Source organism: Centropristis striata, chromosome 17 (assembly GCF_030273125.1).
Source record: "Centropristis striata isolate RG_2023a ecotype Rhode Island chromosome 17, C.striata_1.0, whole genome shotgun sequence".
NCBI classification, from domain to species: domain Eukaryota; kingdom Metazoa; phylum Chordata; class Actinopteri; order Perciformes; family Serranidae; genus Centropristis; species Centropristis striata.
The window spans coordinates 35,638,217-35,654,953 of record NC_081533.1 but is presented as its reverse complement, the minus strand read 5'-3'; the positions used below and the strand labels follow the sequence as shown (position 1 = coordinate 35,654,953).

The 16,737-nt window shown below is 37.4% G+C and overlaps 2 protein-coding genes across 2 annotated transcripts; both read right to left on the bottom strand.

Moving 5' to 3' along the window:
- Window positions 1-2,431: 2,431 nt before the first annotated feature.
- On the bottom strand, window positions 2,432-7,534 carry LOC131989343 (low affinity immunoglobulin gamma Fc region receptor II-like). The gene is made up of 7 exons (XM_059354533.1): window positions 7,504-7,534; window positions 7,262-7,306; window positions 5,306-5,557; window positions 4,960-5,202; window positions 4,697-4,876; window positions 3,291-3,362; window positions 2,432-2,499 (listed from the first exon to the last, which is right to left on the bottom strand). Exons 1-7 carry the CDS (start codon window positions 7,532-7,534, stop codon window positions 2,432-2,434), a joined length of 891 nt encoding a protein of 296 aa, XP_059210516.1.
- A 3,091-nt stretch (window positions 7,535-10,625) lies between these two features.
- LOC131989342 (low affinity immunoglobulin gamma Fc region receptor II-like) lies at window positions 10,626-15,053 on the bottom strand. Its single transcript, XM_059354532.1, has 6 exons — window positions 15,023-15,053; window positions 13,991-14,056; window positions 13,502-13,753; window positions 13,156-13,398; window positions 12,893-13,072; window positions 10,626-10,693 (listed from the first exon to the last, which is right to left on the bottom strand). The coding sequence occupies exons 1-6, from the start codon at window positions 15,051-15,053 to the stop codon at window positions 10,626-10,628; spliced, it is 840 nt and encodes a 279-aa protein (XP_059210515.1).
- Between the last annotated feature and the right edge of the window lie 1,684 nt (window positions 15,054-16,737).

Genomic DNA, 16,737 nt, shown 5'->3' with positions numbered 1-16,737 from the left:
CTCTGGAGGAAATAGCCCTGGTGGTTCCACAGTGACTTTGTGTTGCATTATGGGAAATGTAGGCTCTAGCTTATGGAAATGAATGATAAAAAAAGCCAAACTTATGAAAGGGTTCCAGAGGACCAATCGTAAACTGGACAATGTAGGACACAAAACCACCATCTTGATAGCAGGAGAATTCTGCAGAAGAGGGTTTTTTCCCTCTCAGTTTTATTTTTGCAGGCAAAAGCAAAGCAGAGGTAATGCTGCAGCTCTGTGACTGTGATGTCAACAGTCAAACACAAGATGTCACTGTTGGCTTCGTCTTTGTCACTTCCTGATTTGTCTGAACCTTTGATATGGTGATCTCACTTTTACAGTGACATCATGTGGATCATGTGTCCAAAAGTACTTAAAAAACAGTTGTTTTTGATGATTAGTTTATTATTGGACAATTATTATCTGACAGTTTTTTTTGCAAATTATGCTAAATTATTTTTAAAATACTGATTACAAATTAATAGAGGAAGTGTCATTTGTCCAGATCACTTGCTGTTGTTGTGTGTTTGAACAACCTGTCATGCTAATAATGTCTATATGTCAATAATTTAAGAGTAGGATAAAGCCAATGTCAAGGATACATTGCCGGGTATGATTATTTTTTGCACTGAAAATGGTTTGATGTAAGAATAATACATAATATATATATATATATATATATATATATATATTAATATATTTATATTAATAGTACTCCCTGTACTCCCCCCCATAAAACAAAAAACAACAACAATAAAAGACAATGATTAGAAATAGGAACATGAATAAACACAAAAAAATATTAAACTATTCTGTCTTTTGCCATTTCTTTCCAACAAGCATGGAGAAAACATAACCATTACTTTGCAATATGATTTATTAAATATGTCACACAATTGAATATGTTAGTAAAAACATTTTTAATAAACTCTCAAATGTAGAAGAGATTTTAAATGTTACTGTTTTAAGTCTTGTAAGACAAACAGGATAAACACAAAATGTCAAACTAAAAAAAAACCACGCAAAAACACGGTTATGCTAACACACTATTTTAACTTTAGCTTTAGAATTATTTTCCACAAAAGGGCAAACAGGTGCTGTTGACTAGTATTAGGACTTGCCTAATCAATTGTATGATACAAAGGTGGGACTGGTGGAGCAGAAGGGCTCGGTACTCCTGGTCCTGTTATGGAAAGAATGAAACCGTCAGTCAGTCATGGATTAATTATCACGTGGGATCTATCTTTATACAACATTTAAGTCTAAAAAAAAAATCACACAACATAAAAATTCAATAACAGCAGAAAAATAAAGTTTACTTTTTGGTTCCCAAGGGAGAATCACTTCCATGAAGTGTTGTCAGGAAGAACATTGATACAAATTGAGTTCAGTAGTATTGTTTTTTTCATATTATATTTGATGTGCCTTTAACCAGTTCTTGTTATGTGTTTAAAATGTTGTGCTTCTTTGGCTGTATATTTTTGCTGCTCAGATGTGGGATACCCCAGGGCTCAATTCTGGGCCCTGTTTGGTTCTCTTTCTCAGTCAAAGAAAAGTATTCAGATCTCTTACTTGAGTAAAAGTACTAACAACACGCTGTGAAATGACTCCACTACAAGTAAAAGTCCTGCATTCAAAACTTACTGAAGTAAAAGTGCAAACGTATCAACATCAAAATGTACTTAAAGTATCAAAAGTAAAAGTACTTGTTATCTAGAATGGATCCACTCAAAATGTTTTATATATTCCAAATATTTTAGATTACTATTATTGTTGCATTTATGTAAGCAGCATTTTATTTTTCTCAATGTAGGTTTAATTATATCTTCTTAACATGCTGGTATGAGGATTCAACAAATGTCTAATCACTTGAAATTGATCCTGTTTATGTTAAATCTTAAAACCTGAAAATTAAATTAAAATGTAGTGGAGTAGAAATATAAGGTTACATAAAATGGAAGTAAATTACAACATCAAAATTGTACTTAAGTACAGTACTTGAGTAAATGTACTTTCCACCGCTCTTTGTATACTGTCAATCAATATACAGATGATACCCAACTTTATATTTGTGGTAAACACTTATTTGGATTTGAAGATGGGATAAAGCTAATGTCAAGGGTGCATTGCTGTGTACTTTTTCCCTTTAATTGACACACCGAGCTTCTACACTGTGAAGCCACAGGCTGCACCATGTTTCCATCTGTGGGTTTCAAATGTTTTTTGTCTGAAAAGCCGCTGGCTGCTCTCTGGAGTGCAGCACTGATCAATGAAAGTCTCCATGCACAAAAAACTCAACATGTATGTTGTGTTTTTTTTGTGTGACTGCGTACTTTACTTTCACAATAAAAAACACATTTTACTTTTGTTCATTTACAGATGTGTTACACATTGTTTAAAGTTTTAACTGAATTCAGTAGTTGACCACAGAGAGAATGTGCAGCAGCACAGTTCTTGTAAGCAGCATCTTCAGACGTGTGACTGTTAAACCACACAGGACTGTATGTGGTTTAACTGCTGCTGGATACTAAATTGCTACATTTTAAAATATACTCTGTGGTTGCAAGTGAGTTCAAGACAACATGAAGGCAAATAATGATCTCAAGCTTCATGATGTTAACTGTGTAAGTTATTTCATGATAGAAAACACTTTGAATTAGTTTGTTACAACTTTAGACTTTATGGTGAAAATGAAAAGAAATGTAAATTTTCAATTCATGAGTTTATTGAATTCATCTTTCTGAAAACACGTTTTTTAACCTGTTTTATCATAGCACCTGAACAAGTGAAATACCTCTTTGTTTCTGCTGTTTAGTGACAATAGCATACGTTGCATCAGGTGCATCTGCCTCTCCAGAAACAGAGAAAACAAACCTTTACTGTCATGCATTGGTTTAACAGGAAAAAAGTATGCTAATTATTACTCAAACCCATTAATACAGTAATTATACATGTTTCAGTTTTTACTTTTATTGTCTTTGATTAATGTCACAAAATTGTCAAAGTAGTTCTCTATCTCTATCTCTCCACTCCGTTACATATTTCATATGTATGGAGCGGCCTATAGTCTCGTCACTCAGAGAACCAAGGTTACAACGTAACCGTATGTTCTCTTGCTTGGCTCAAATAAAGGAACGGCTAAACCCACACTGTTTGTAAAAAGAGAAGCTTAAACTTTAATCATTTCCTAAAACCCCTACAAAAGAAGTACTGAACCAATATGAACATATATGTTAACTTATTGTAAAAGTAAGATAATATCAAACAAATACCTCTCTTTTTCTTGTGTTTCATCACATGGGCATATGTAGTCTGTTGTCCAGCCATGCCGATGTTTACATACACTGAAACAAACAGAAATAGTAAAAAATGAAAAAAAAAAACATATATTTTAAGAGCAGTAGTATCTATTAGCATTAGAACAAGCATACACTTCCATTCAAAGCTGTTATGTTGATGTTTTTCTCTTTCTCTTAATAATGGCTATTTAAGCAGAGATAATAACAGTATAATTCAGACATTAAATGTTTTTGGCCTCAAAAGAAGAAGAATGAAATAATTCAAACTTTAATTTAGTCATTTGTGAGACCATTTCAGAGGTACTTTAACATCTTAAAACTGTGAGCTTATATTTCCTGATCCAGTTCCAATAGTTGTAACCCTTCGACTAACACTGTATTTATTTTTGTTAAGCTTCACAGCAGTTAAAGCTAAAGCAACACGCTGCGTGATAATAGTGGAGTGACAACCAATACTGACATAGAGCTATGATACTAGTGTTTAGGAAGGAGTCGGGCTATAAAGCAAATTAATCTACACCTAAATAAACTTTTATAATGACAGTAATAATTGATACTCACCGGGGTCTGATTCTGTTGAAAGGCCTGCTACGCATGAAGGAATAATCACATTAATATAAAGATTTGACTTTTAAACAAAAAATCCTTATTTCTACAATATCTGCAACAGCTGTATGTTAAAGGTTTCAGAAAGATTATGGCAAATAACATTGATATCATTGATCCGACTTCACTTTGAGCGTCCTGAGTTCTTCCTGAACGTCTACATATGTTTGTTTTTTTCAGAAAAATGAAAAAATAGCTTATAACTGTTCCATATCCCTTTTTCAAATACCTGCGTTCTTTAATATGGGAGCCAATGAGGCTGTTGGTGGTGTTGGAGGCACATCTATGCGTCCTACACCCTAACTATAATTCTGACAGCTTTACCAGAGGATTGTGAGTGAGCACTGGTCCCTACAGCTATTGCCGTATGGGACCAGTGCTCGGTGCGATTGCCCCGAGGCCCTAGCTACCTTTAATTGTCAATTTATTAAAATAATCCAATTAATCTGGATGAAAACATTATTATGCTCCTGAACTTTTTCAAAGAATGACTTGATTTGCTAAACTTGACTTCTGATGGTGACCTATGGTAAAGGTTAGGGGAAAAGTTTGGTTATTGCAGATACTATAAAGTGTGATTCGGGGTTGAAATATCCATAATATCCTGGGGCCATTTTTTTATAGAGGTGGATGAAAGTGTTGACCAATGGGACCACATTCCTATTTGTGACTTTAAAAAGCGAGATTGACTTGTTCTGGGGATAAAGGGAGCCATTCGTTATAGAATAAACTACACTTTATAGCATGTTTTATGATTCTCCCAAGTACTGTACCTCTGTGTTTCCGATAGTGCAGTAGTCCCACCACCAGCAGCAGAACAGCCACACACAAACAGGTGAAGACGACCGGCAACAGGATGGAGAGCTGAATGGAACCAGGGTCTGGAGGATGAGGAGGAGGCCACTCTTGACCCTCCCCAGGTGTTGTCCCTTGAGGTGCATGTATAATATAGGTCATTTTACTTAATTTTTGAATGGAATATTGAAATTAATACAAGTTTAACGTCTTTCCTTTTTGATGATATTTGCTGTCTCACCTCTGACAGCCAGCCAGCTCTCTGGTGATCTTCCAGCTCCAGGGATTCTGCATCTGTAAAGACCTTCAGAAGATAATGAAACACTGGGAATGGTCATGTTGCCAGTGTATTCTGTCCTATTGAATAGGCCATCTTTGTAGAAATCAGCTGTAGAGATAGCAGATGTCTTCTTTCTGCAGCGCAGAGTCACCATCTTTCCCTCCATCACAGGGAGAGCAGGAATATCCAGGATCACTTCACCAGCTGGACAACAAGAGACAAAGTAAAGACATTCTTAATTACTAGATTTTTCTTGAGCCACATTTCAGCATTTTTTTACCAATATGAGTTAATTTGCTGAACATACCAGTGACAGAGATGTTGACAGCGTTGCTTCTCTCTCCCTCTCCATTTTCACAAAAGTATTCTCCACTGTGTGATTTATAAGCCGGATTAATCTTCAAGGATCCTGTTGATGTTTCCCATCGAGAAGCATCTGAGGAAATCTTTTTCATCACTCTCCATTCAGATGAGCTGCGAATCCGGGCACAGGTAAGTGAGATGGATTCATACTCAAAGAATTGCAGTCTGTTTGGATCCACATTAATGAAAGCTGCATCTGTGACAGAGAAAGGAAACAGAAAGAGGGCTTTATCAGAAAACATTCATTCATTCATTCATTATCCTGAGACGCTGGAGCCGATCCCAGCTGACGTTGGGCGGGAGGCGGGATACTTCCTGGACAGGTCTCCAGACTACCACAGGGCTGACACATAGAGACAGACAAACATTCACGCTCTCATTCACTCCTATGGGCAATGTAGAGTCACCAGTTAAACCTAAGCTGCATGTCTTTGGGAGGAAGCCGGAGTACCCGGAGAGAACATGCAAACTCCACATAGAAGAGCCGTAGGCCAGATTCAAACCAGCGCCCCTCTGGCTGTGAGGCGTGCTAACCACTACTCCACCATGCAGACCATGTTTGAATGTATGACAGGAAATATAAAGGTGAAGCTCTCACATTCAGTGCCTGACAGACTGTCTGGACATATTCATTTCATCCATCCATTTTCCTCCGCTTATCTGGGGCCGGGTCGCGGGGGCAGCAGGCTAAGCAGGGCATTCCAGACGTCCCTCTCCCAGCCACAACGTCCAGCTCCTCCTGGACCCCGAGGCGTTCCCAGGCCAGGAGAGAGATATAATCCCTCCACCGTGTTCTGGGTCTTCCCCGGGGCCTCCTACCAGTTGGACTCTACTACCGGGAGGCGCCCGGGAGGATCCTTACCAGATACCTGAACCACCTCAGCTGACTCCTTTCGACGCGAAGGAGCAGCAGCTCTACTCCGAGCTCCCTCCAGATGTCTGAGCTCCTCCCCCTATCTCTAACCCTGGGATTCCACTGGATGCGTAACGACTCAGAAAGGGGTCCGTCCGCAACGGCTGCGTATCTCCGCAGTCCGTCAACACCCACCGGATCCGCCGTGTCGGAGCTGTTGCGGACAGCAGAGTCCCGAGGACGCACGAGATCTCGCGAATTCAAAACAAGCCTTAGCGATCTCTGTTTGTTTACAACAAGCACCGGAGTGAGCGGTGTCAGTGGGTGAAAAGACGAGTGAAAACCTCTAACCTGTTGATTTCAGGTCTTCAAGTTATGAAATACGATCCGACGTGAACCCGAGGATGTTTTATTTTGTGTCTGTGCACGACTTCCTGTCCCGAACGATCTGTTCTGTGCTGAATTTATGCGCCGTGCTCCGTCGTCCGACAAAAATAGAAGCTCTGCTCCAGTGTTGGAGGGCTGACGGATGGCCATGCGTCGTCGGACTCATTACGCAGCGGATCTGCAGTTGGTGGAATCTCACACATTGATTATAATGGGTGCGTAACGGCTCCGACGACGGATCTGCAGCCGTTACGCATCCAGTGGAATCCAGGGGTTAGGCTGAGCCCAGCCACCCTACGGAGGAAACTCATTTCAGCCGCTTGTATCCTGTTCTTTCGGTCACTACCCAAAGTTCATGACCATAGGTGAGGGTTGGAACGTAGATGGAGCGGTAAGTCCAGAGCTTTGCCTTCCGGCTCAGCTCCTTCTTCACCACTACGGTCCTGTACAACGCCCGCATCACTGCTGACGCTGCACCAAACCGCCTGTCCATCTCACGCTCCGTTCTACCCTCACTCATGAACAAGACCCCGAGATACTGGAACTCCTTCTCTTGAGGCAGTACCTATTCATACCATATTCATTTCATCTATTCATAAAAAAGATTGGACTAATGTAGGCTTTATTTGATGAGGCTTTAATCAACAAACTCCAACTCACCAGATTCCTGAACATAGAGACTGTTCTTCAGCAGTACAGTCACCACTGGAGACACAAACAGAGAGCAGTGTTTCAGACTGACAGCTGTCTTTATGTACAATGACTCTAGCAGCACATGTAAGTTAATATATAGTCATGAAAATAAAACATATAATATAATCCAAACTGACTTCAACAAAAGACAATAACCCGAACCACTAGTTAGTTTGATTTGATCATAAAGTGGAAGACTTGTTACTCACTCAGTCTGATGCAGAGAGCGCTGACCTTCATGTTGTCTTGCTGCTGATCGTGTGAACATCAGACAGAAAAGCAGCTCAATATGATGTACGTGTAGGTGCAGCACTTCCTGTGCAGCGTAGAGGGCGCAGCAGTTTATAGCATCTTTCAGGTTTCAGTCACACGTGTTTTAATTAAGCTGCTCAGCTGTCAGAGCTATTGAGTCACAGCTCTCTCAACTGCATGAGAAGACACTAAGTTAATTATAGCCCGAGCACTTTACAAGGGTCACTGTTGTTTCTTATTATTTATGATTTCTTTTTACAATTCAGGCACATTTTTGAGGCCCTAAACATGCTTAAAATGAAAATTTGCACATTTGCACAGCATGCAAAAGTAGCAAAAATAGAAAGTTGATATAGGTTTCAGAAGTTGGCCCTATAGCGCCCCCTAACAGTTTTCAAAGTTGATGCCACCTCCTTTCACTTTGACATTTGGGAGGCAGATGTAACATGCGGAGATTCACAAAAAAAAGCCTCTTGGACCCAACAGGAAGTCAGTCATCCTGAAATGAATGTCAAGTCTCAGGGCATTTTCTCCCATGTTCTTTATTTATTGTTAAATAATGCCCATTTTTTACCCTTCATTTCAGTCATCACTCATCATGCTTTGTCTCATTCACCATGTGAAAAAACTTGTACAATGTCTTCTGTAGCTCTGGAGAAAATAGCCCTGGTGGTTCCACAGTGACTGTGTGTTGCATTGTGGGAAATGTAGGCTCTAGCTTATGGAAATGAATGATAAAAAAGCCAAACTTAGAAAAGGGTTCCAGACGACCAATCGTAAACTGGACAATGTAGGACACAAAACCACCATCTTGATAAGCAGGAGTATTCTGCAGAAGAGGGTTTTTTCCCTCTGTTTTATTTTTGCAGGCAAAAGCAAAGCAGAGGTAATGCTGCAGCTCTGTGACTGTGATGTCAACAGTCAAACACAAGATGTCACTGTTGGCTTCGTCTTTGTCACTTCCTGATTTGTCTGAACCTTTGATATGGTGATCTCACTTTTACAGTGACATCATGTGGATCATGTGTCCAAAAGTACTTAAAAAACAGTTGTTTTTCATTTGTGATGATTAGTTTATTATTGGACAATTATTATCTGACAGTTTTTTTTTGCAAATTATGCTAAATTATTTTTAAAATACTGATTACAAATTAATAGAGGCAGTGTCATTTGTCCAGATCACTTGTTGTTGTTGTGTGTTTGACCAACCTGTCATGCTAATAATGTATACATGTCAATAATTTAAGAGTAGGATAAAGCCAATGTCAAGGATACATTGCCGGGTATGATTATTTTTTGCACTGAAAATGGTTTGATGTAAGAATAATACATAATATATATATATATATATATATTAATATATTTATATTAATAGTACTCCCTGTACTCCCCCCCATAAAACAAAAAACAACAACAATAAAAGACGATGATTAGAAATAGGAACATGAATAAACACAAAAAAATATTAAACTATTCTGTCTTTTGCCATTTCTTTCCAACAAGCATGGAGAAAACATAACCATTACTTTGCAATATGATTTATTAAATATGTCACACAATTGAATATGTTAGTAAAAACATTTTTAATAAACCCTCAAATGTACAAGAGATTTTAAATGTTACTGTTTTAAGTCTTGTAAGACAAACAGGATAAACACAAAATGTCAAACTAAAAAAAAACCACGCAAAAACACGGTTATGCTAACACACTATTTTAACTTTAGCTTTAGAATTATTTTCCACAAAAGGGCAAACAGGTGCTGTTGACTAGTATTAGGTCTTGCCTAATCAATTGTATGATACAAAGGTGGGACTGGTGGAGCAGAAGGGCTCGGTACTCCTGGTCCTGTTATGGAAAGAATGAAACCGTCAGTCAGTCATGGATTAATTATCACGTGGGATCTATCTTTATACAACATTTAAGTCTAAAAAAAAATCACACAACATAAAAATTCAATAACAGCAGAAAAATTAAGTTTACTTTTTGGTTCCCAATTGAGAATCACTTCCATGAAGTGTTGTCAGGAAGAACACTGACACAAATTGAGTTCAGTAGTATTGTTTTTTTCATATTATATTTGATGTGCCTTTAACCAGTTCTTGTTATGTGTTTAAAATGTTGTGCTTCTTTGGGTGTATATTCTTGCTGCTCAGATGTGGGATACCCCAGGGCTCAATTCTGGGCCCTGTTTGGTTCTCTTTCTCAGTCAAAGAAAAGTATTCAGATCTCTTACTTGAGTAAAAGTACTAACAACACGCTGTGAAATGACTCCACTACAAGTAAAAGTCCTGCATTCAAAACTTACTGAAGTAAAAGTGCAAACGTTTCAACATCAAAATGTACTTAAAGTATCAAAAGTAAAAGTACTTGTTATCTAGAATGGATCCACTCAAAATGTTTTATATATTCCAAATATTTTAGATTACTATTATTGTTGCATTTATGTAAGCAGCATTTCATTTTTTTTCAATGTAGGTTTAATTATATCTTCTTAACATACTGGTATGAGGATTCAACAAATGTCTAATCACTTGAAATTGATCCTGTTTATGTTAAATCTTAAAACCTGAAAATTAAATTAAAATGTAGTGGAGCAGAAATATAAGGTTACATAAAATGGAAGTAAATTACAACATCAAAATTGTACTTAAGTACAGTACTTGAGTAAATGTACTTTCCACCACTGCTCTTTGTATACTGTCAATCAATATACAGATGATACCCAACTTTATATTTGTGGTAAACACTTATTTGGATTTGAAGATGGGATAAAGCTAATGTCAAGGGCGCATTGCTGTGTGCTTTTTCCCTTTAATTGACACACCGAGCTTCTACACTGTGAAGCCACAGGCTGCACCATGTTTCCATCTGTGGGTTTCAAATGTTTTTTGTCTGAAAAGCCGCTGGCTGCTCTCTGGAGTGCAGCACTGATCAATGAAAGTCTCCATGCACAAAAAACTCAACATGTATGTTGTGTTTTTTTTGTGTGACTGCGTACTTTACTTTCACAATAAAAAACACATTTTACTTTTGTTCATTTACAGATGTGTTACACATTGTTTAAAGTTTTAACTGAATTCAGTAGTTGACCACAGAGAGAATGTGCAGCAGCACAGTTCTTGTAAGCAGCATCTTCAGACGTGTGACTGTTAAACCACACAGGACTGTATGTGGTTTAACTGCTGCTGGATACTAAATTGCTACATTTTAAAATAGACTCTGTGGTTGCAAGTGAGTTCAAGACAACATGAAGGCAAAAAATGATCTCAAGCTTCATGATGTTAACTCTGTAAGTTATTTCATGATAGAAAACACTTTGAATTAGTTTGTTACAACTTTACACTTTATGGTGAAAATGAAAAGAAATATAAATTTTCAATTCATGAGTTTATTGAATTCATCTTTCTGAAAACACGTTTTTTTAACCTGTTTTATCATAGCACCTGAACAAGTGAAATACCTCTTTGTTTCTGCTGTTTAGTGACAATAGCATAGTGACAAGTGCATCTGCCTCTCCAGAAACTCAGAAAACAAACATTTACTGTCATGCATTGGTTTAACAGGAAAAAAGTATGCTAATTATAACACAAACCCATTAATACAGTAATTATACATGTTTCAATTCTTACTTTTATTGTCTTTGGTTAATGTCACAAACTTATCAAAGTAGTTCTCTATCTCTATCTCTCCACTCCGTTACATATTTCATATGTATGGAGCGGCCTATAGTCTCTTCACTCAGAGAACCAAGGTTACAACGTAACCGTATGTTCTCTTGCTTGGCTCAAATAAAGGAACGGCTAAACCCACACTGTTTGTAAAAAGAGAAGCTTAAACTTTAATCATTTCCTAAAATACCTACAAAAGAAGCACTGAACCAATATGAACATATATGTTAACTTATAGTATAATATCAAACAAATACCTCTCTTTTTCTTGTGTTTCACCACATGGGCATATGTAGTCTGTTGTCCAGCCATGCCGACATTTACATACACTGAAACAAACAGAAATAGTAAAAAATAAAAATAAAAACCCATATATTTTAAGAGCAGTAGTATCTATTAGCATTAGAACAAGCAAACACTTCCATTCAAAGCTGTTATGTTGATGTTTTTCTCTTTCTCTTAATAATGGCTATTTAAGGAGAGATAAAAACAGTATAATTCAGACACTAAATGTTTTTGGCCCCAAAAGAAGAAGAATTAAATAATTCAAACTTTAATTTAGTCATTTGTGGGACCATTTCAGAGTACTCAGTGGTTAGGTTTAACATCTTAAAACTTTGAGCTTATATTTCCTGATCCAGTTCCAATAGTTGTAACCCTTCGACTAACACTGTATTTATTTTTGTTAAGCTTCACAGCAGTTAAAGCTAAAGCAACACGCTGCGTGATAATAGTGGAGTGACAACCAATACTGACATAGAGCTATGATACTAGTGTTTAGGAAGGAGTCGGGCTATAAAGCAAATGAATCTACACCTAAATAAACTTTTATAATGACAGTAATAATTGATACTCACCGGGGTCTGATTCTGTTGAAAGGCCTGCTACGCATGAAGGAATAATCACATTAATATAAAGATTTGACTTTTAAACAAAAAATCCTTATTTCTACAATATCTGCAACAGCTCTATGTTAAAGGTTTCAGAAAGATTATGGCAAATAACATTGATATCATTGATCTGACTTCACTTTGAGCGTCCTGAGTTCTTCCTGAACGTCTACATATGTTTGTTTTTTTTTCAGAAAAATGAAAAAATAGCTTATAACTGTTCCATATCCCTTTTTCAAATACCTGCGTTCTTTAATATGGGAGCCAATGAGGCTGTTGGTGGTGTTGGAGGCGCATCTATGCGTCCTACACCCTAACTATAATTCTGACAGCTTTACCAGAGGATTGTGAGTGAGCACTGGTCCCTACAGCTATTGCTGTATGGGACCAGTGCTCGGTGCGATTGCCCCGAGGCCCTAACTACCTTTAATTGTCAATTTATTAAAATAATCCAATTAATCTGGATGAAAACATTATTATGCTCCTGAACTTTTTCAAAGAATGACTTGATTTGCTAAACTTGACTTCTGATGGTGACCTATGGTAAAGGTTAGGGGAAAAGTTTGGTTATTGCAGATACTATAAAGTGTGATTCGGGGTTGAAATATCCATAATATCCTGGGGCCATTTTTTTATAGAGGTGGATGAAAGTGTTGACCAATGGGACCACATTCCTATTTGTGACTTTAAAAAGCGAGATTGACTTGTTTTGGGGATAAAGGGAGCCATTCTTTATAGAATAAACTACACTTTATAGCATGTTTTATAATTCTCCCAAGTACTGTACCTCTGTGTTTCCGATAGTGCAGTAGTCCCACCACCAGCAGCAGAACAGCCACACACAAACAGGTGAAGACGACCGGCAACAGGATGGAGAGCTGAATGGAACCAGGGTCTGGAGGATGAGGAGGAGGCCACTCTCGACCCTCCCCAGGTGTTGTCCCTTGAGGTGCATGTATAATATAGGTCATTTTACTTAATTTTTGAATGGAATATTGAAATTAATACAAGTTTAACGTCTTTCCTTTTTGATGATATTTGCTGTCTCACCTCTGACAGCCAGCCAGCTCTCTGGTGATCTTCCAGCTCCAGGGATTCTGCATCTGTAAAGACCTTCAGACGATAATGAAACACTGGGAATGGTCATGTTGCCAGTGTATTCTGTCCTATTGAATAGGCCATCTTTGTAGAAATCAGCTGTAGAGATAGCAGATGTCTTCTTTCTGCAGCGCAGAGTCACCATCTTTCCCTCCATCACAGGGAGAGCAGGAATATCCAGGATCACTTCACCAGCTGGACAACAAGAGACAAAGTAAAGACATTCTTAATTACTAGATTTTTCTTGAGCCACATTTCAGCATTTTTTTACCAATATGAGTTAATTTGCTGAACATACCAGTGACAGAGATGTTGACAGTGTTGCTTCTCTCTCCCTCTCCATTGTCACAAAAGTATTCTCCACTGTGTGATTTATAAGCCGGATTAATCTTCAAGGATCCTGTTGATGTTTCCCATCGAGAAGCATCTGAGGAAATATTTTTCATCACTCTCCATTCAGATGAGCCACGAATCCGGGCACAGGTAAGTGAGATGGATTCATACTCAAAGAATTGCAGTCTGTTTGGATCCACATTAATGAAAGCTGCATCTTTGAAAGAGAGAAAGAAAAGTTGTTGCATGCTTTAACAAAAAGTATTCAGGAATCCCTCATCACTCTCAGGGTAGAAGTGAAGCCAGCATATTGTTAGTGCAAGAAAGATGCATACTTGTTAATTATTTTTTTTAAACTTCAGCATTTTAATTTAATTTTTATGTTAAAAAACTAAAAAAATGAACTAAAAGTGACTATTTATGTTTATAAAATCAATTATCAAACCTCACTCACCAGCTTTCTTAACATAGTAACTGTTGTTCTGACCTTGAGCACGAAGCAGGAAGAGCACATTGAGCACTGAGGAGACAAAAGAAGTATGCATGTCTTCATATGTGCAGATACTCTCCTACTGCAACAAACAGTAGAACAGTTTAAGAAAATGTATCACTATTGTGCACAATTCTGTACTCCAATTAAGTATTATTATATTTAATTATAGTGTACAATGCAAATTATTTATCATATTATCAATTTTAAGATAGGTTGGTTTGTATTTTTTCTTCAGTGCGGAAGTTTTTTTTGTCCCTCATTTATGATATCTATTAGACAGACAGACAAACTAGAAGTTGGAATATAACCCGAACTGATAGGTTCTACAAACATATATATGTTTATTAATAATGTAAAATGCATAGTAACAGACCCAGTTCAAAAAGATGAGACAGTGTAAATAAAAACAAAATGCATCAAATTGAGAGTTACTATGTAAAATTCAAGGATCAGCAAGCTATCATATTCTGATTTGTTTATGTTTTGGACAACATCATAACTTTTTGGACTATTATAACTACCCATAAACTATACAGAGGGGGGAGAAATTAAGGGAAAACGTGGATTAAAGTGAAGGGAATCAAAGCAAATGATCTGAATAAAAGCCACAGCTTTTTCAGTTAGCGGACTTTAACCCAGCTGAACAACGACAGAAGATTATAGATATTTTGTCAAGTTAACTCTGTACATCGAGTGTAAAACGTTCAGTGAATGCGAGCATAAAGGATGAAGTCCATTCATGTGCAGTACATGCATGAAGGCAACAATACATTTAAAGAAACTGAAAACTTAAAATCAACTTCCCATTCTAATGATTTATTTTTATATAAAATGTGCAGTTCTTCACCACTTTTTCTTCATGAAATAACCAGTAAAAGTTGTATCTGCAACACAATGCCTTATTTTTCTATCTCCATCGTCATGTCTAACTGATAAAACTGTCTGAAATAAGATCTGATATGAATTTAGGATATAAAATGAATGCAGACTTACACAGTATGATGCAAAGCGATGTCACCTCCATGTCGTCTTGCTGCTGACTGAGTAACAGACTGAATAGCAGCTAAATATGATGTAGCTGAAGGTTTAGTACTTCCTTTTCCTGTGAGTACAGGCCACAGCACTTTATAGCAGTGGAACTGTCTCAGTCTCACAGGGGGATAAAAATAAATTATGCTGGGCTTACACCAAAAGATTTCCCCAGTCCCAGACTAAAAAGTGAAAGTCTTTAGTAAATCTATGAGTTTTACTGGAGTCACGGCGCTCCCGTCATCTCCATTCATTCACCTTTATTTAACCAGGCAGGTCATTAAGAACAAATTCTTATTTACAATGGCGGCCTGACAAGCGACAAGGGCCACTTGAGGGAAGGGGAGGTGGGCTAGGGAGTAAAACACAGTAAGGATCGTAAAAACACAACAACAACAACAATAACAAATAACAAAATATATACATACACACACACACATATATATAAAATTACAACAATACCACAGACGGTTCCGGTTCCAGACCGGCCAGTAAAACCAGTAAAACCACTTCCACAGGAAAAAGGAACATCACAATAATGCTAGTAAGCTCAGTCCTCAATAAAAATATAGTGATGTCATATATTTACGGCCACAAGCGGGATTTTGGGGGCGCTGTTTCTTAGTAAAGAGAACAGTAAGGAGACCCAGTTAAAATGTATAAATACATGTAGGCCTATACATAAATAAGTAACATAATTGATGATTAGTGTGAGTACCTAAATGAAAGTTGATAGAGCTGATAATTATAACTATTCAATTAAACACATTATTATTAAATAGGACATAAATGTATATCATGAATTCTTTTCTCAATTTTCCTTTCCTTTATTCTTCCTTGTATCTGTTTTTAACGTAAAATAGTCATCTTTTCATATCAGAAAAACAGAAACCCTTTTTCAGCTTTGTGAGGGGCATTTTGTGGCATCTTCTCCTCTTCTTTTTTTTAAAAATTGCATGGTAGATAAAAAATGTTAAAGGAAATCAAGTTGTAGTAAAGTCTTGTCTAGTCTAGTCTTGTAAATAATGACCCTGAAAGATTCAGTCTTTGTAGAATCTCAGTGTGAGACTAGGCTGGGACTAAAAACTCTTGTCTTTAGATGTGAGCAGGTGTGAGCTGTCTTTCCAAATATTTTCAAAGTCTTCTGGTGTATAGGTAATTGTGCTGGTCAACTGACAGACAGTGTGGTTTTGTGGGTAAACTGAAATAGACAAAGTGAATTAGTTATCTTTAATCCAATATATAAGGGGAATGTTGTAGTGATGTCATCAGAATCACCCAGTTTAAAGGAGTATAATGGCCGGTGCATTCTGGCAACAAATACACACAAGACAAGCAGGTAGGATGATGTGTAATTCACATTATTGGAGGCAGCTTAACGGTCAAATCCAGTAACAAGAAAGCAGCAACAGATCAGGTCCAGAGGAGACAAACTTACAAAGGATGAGTGACCCATGACCCAAGAGGTGAGCTGGTGAATGAAACAATCAGGTGACATCTGAGGACATCTGGTGGATGGATGCAGAATAAAAAAGTCCAGAGAGCTTCTAAGGAGTGTAGAAGGAAGAGAAGACACAAGGTCAAAGGACATCACATTCAACATGTACAGTCTAAACGTAGCTACGATTTTGGCGGGTTTTTGGACAGCTGATGGTGCAATAAATAAAAGGATGGTTTCC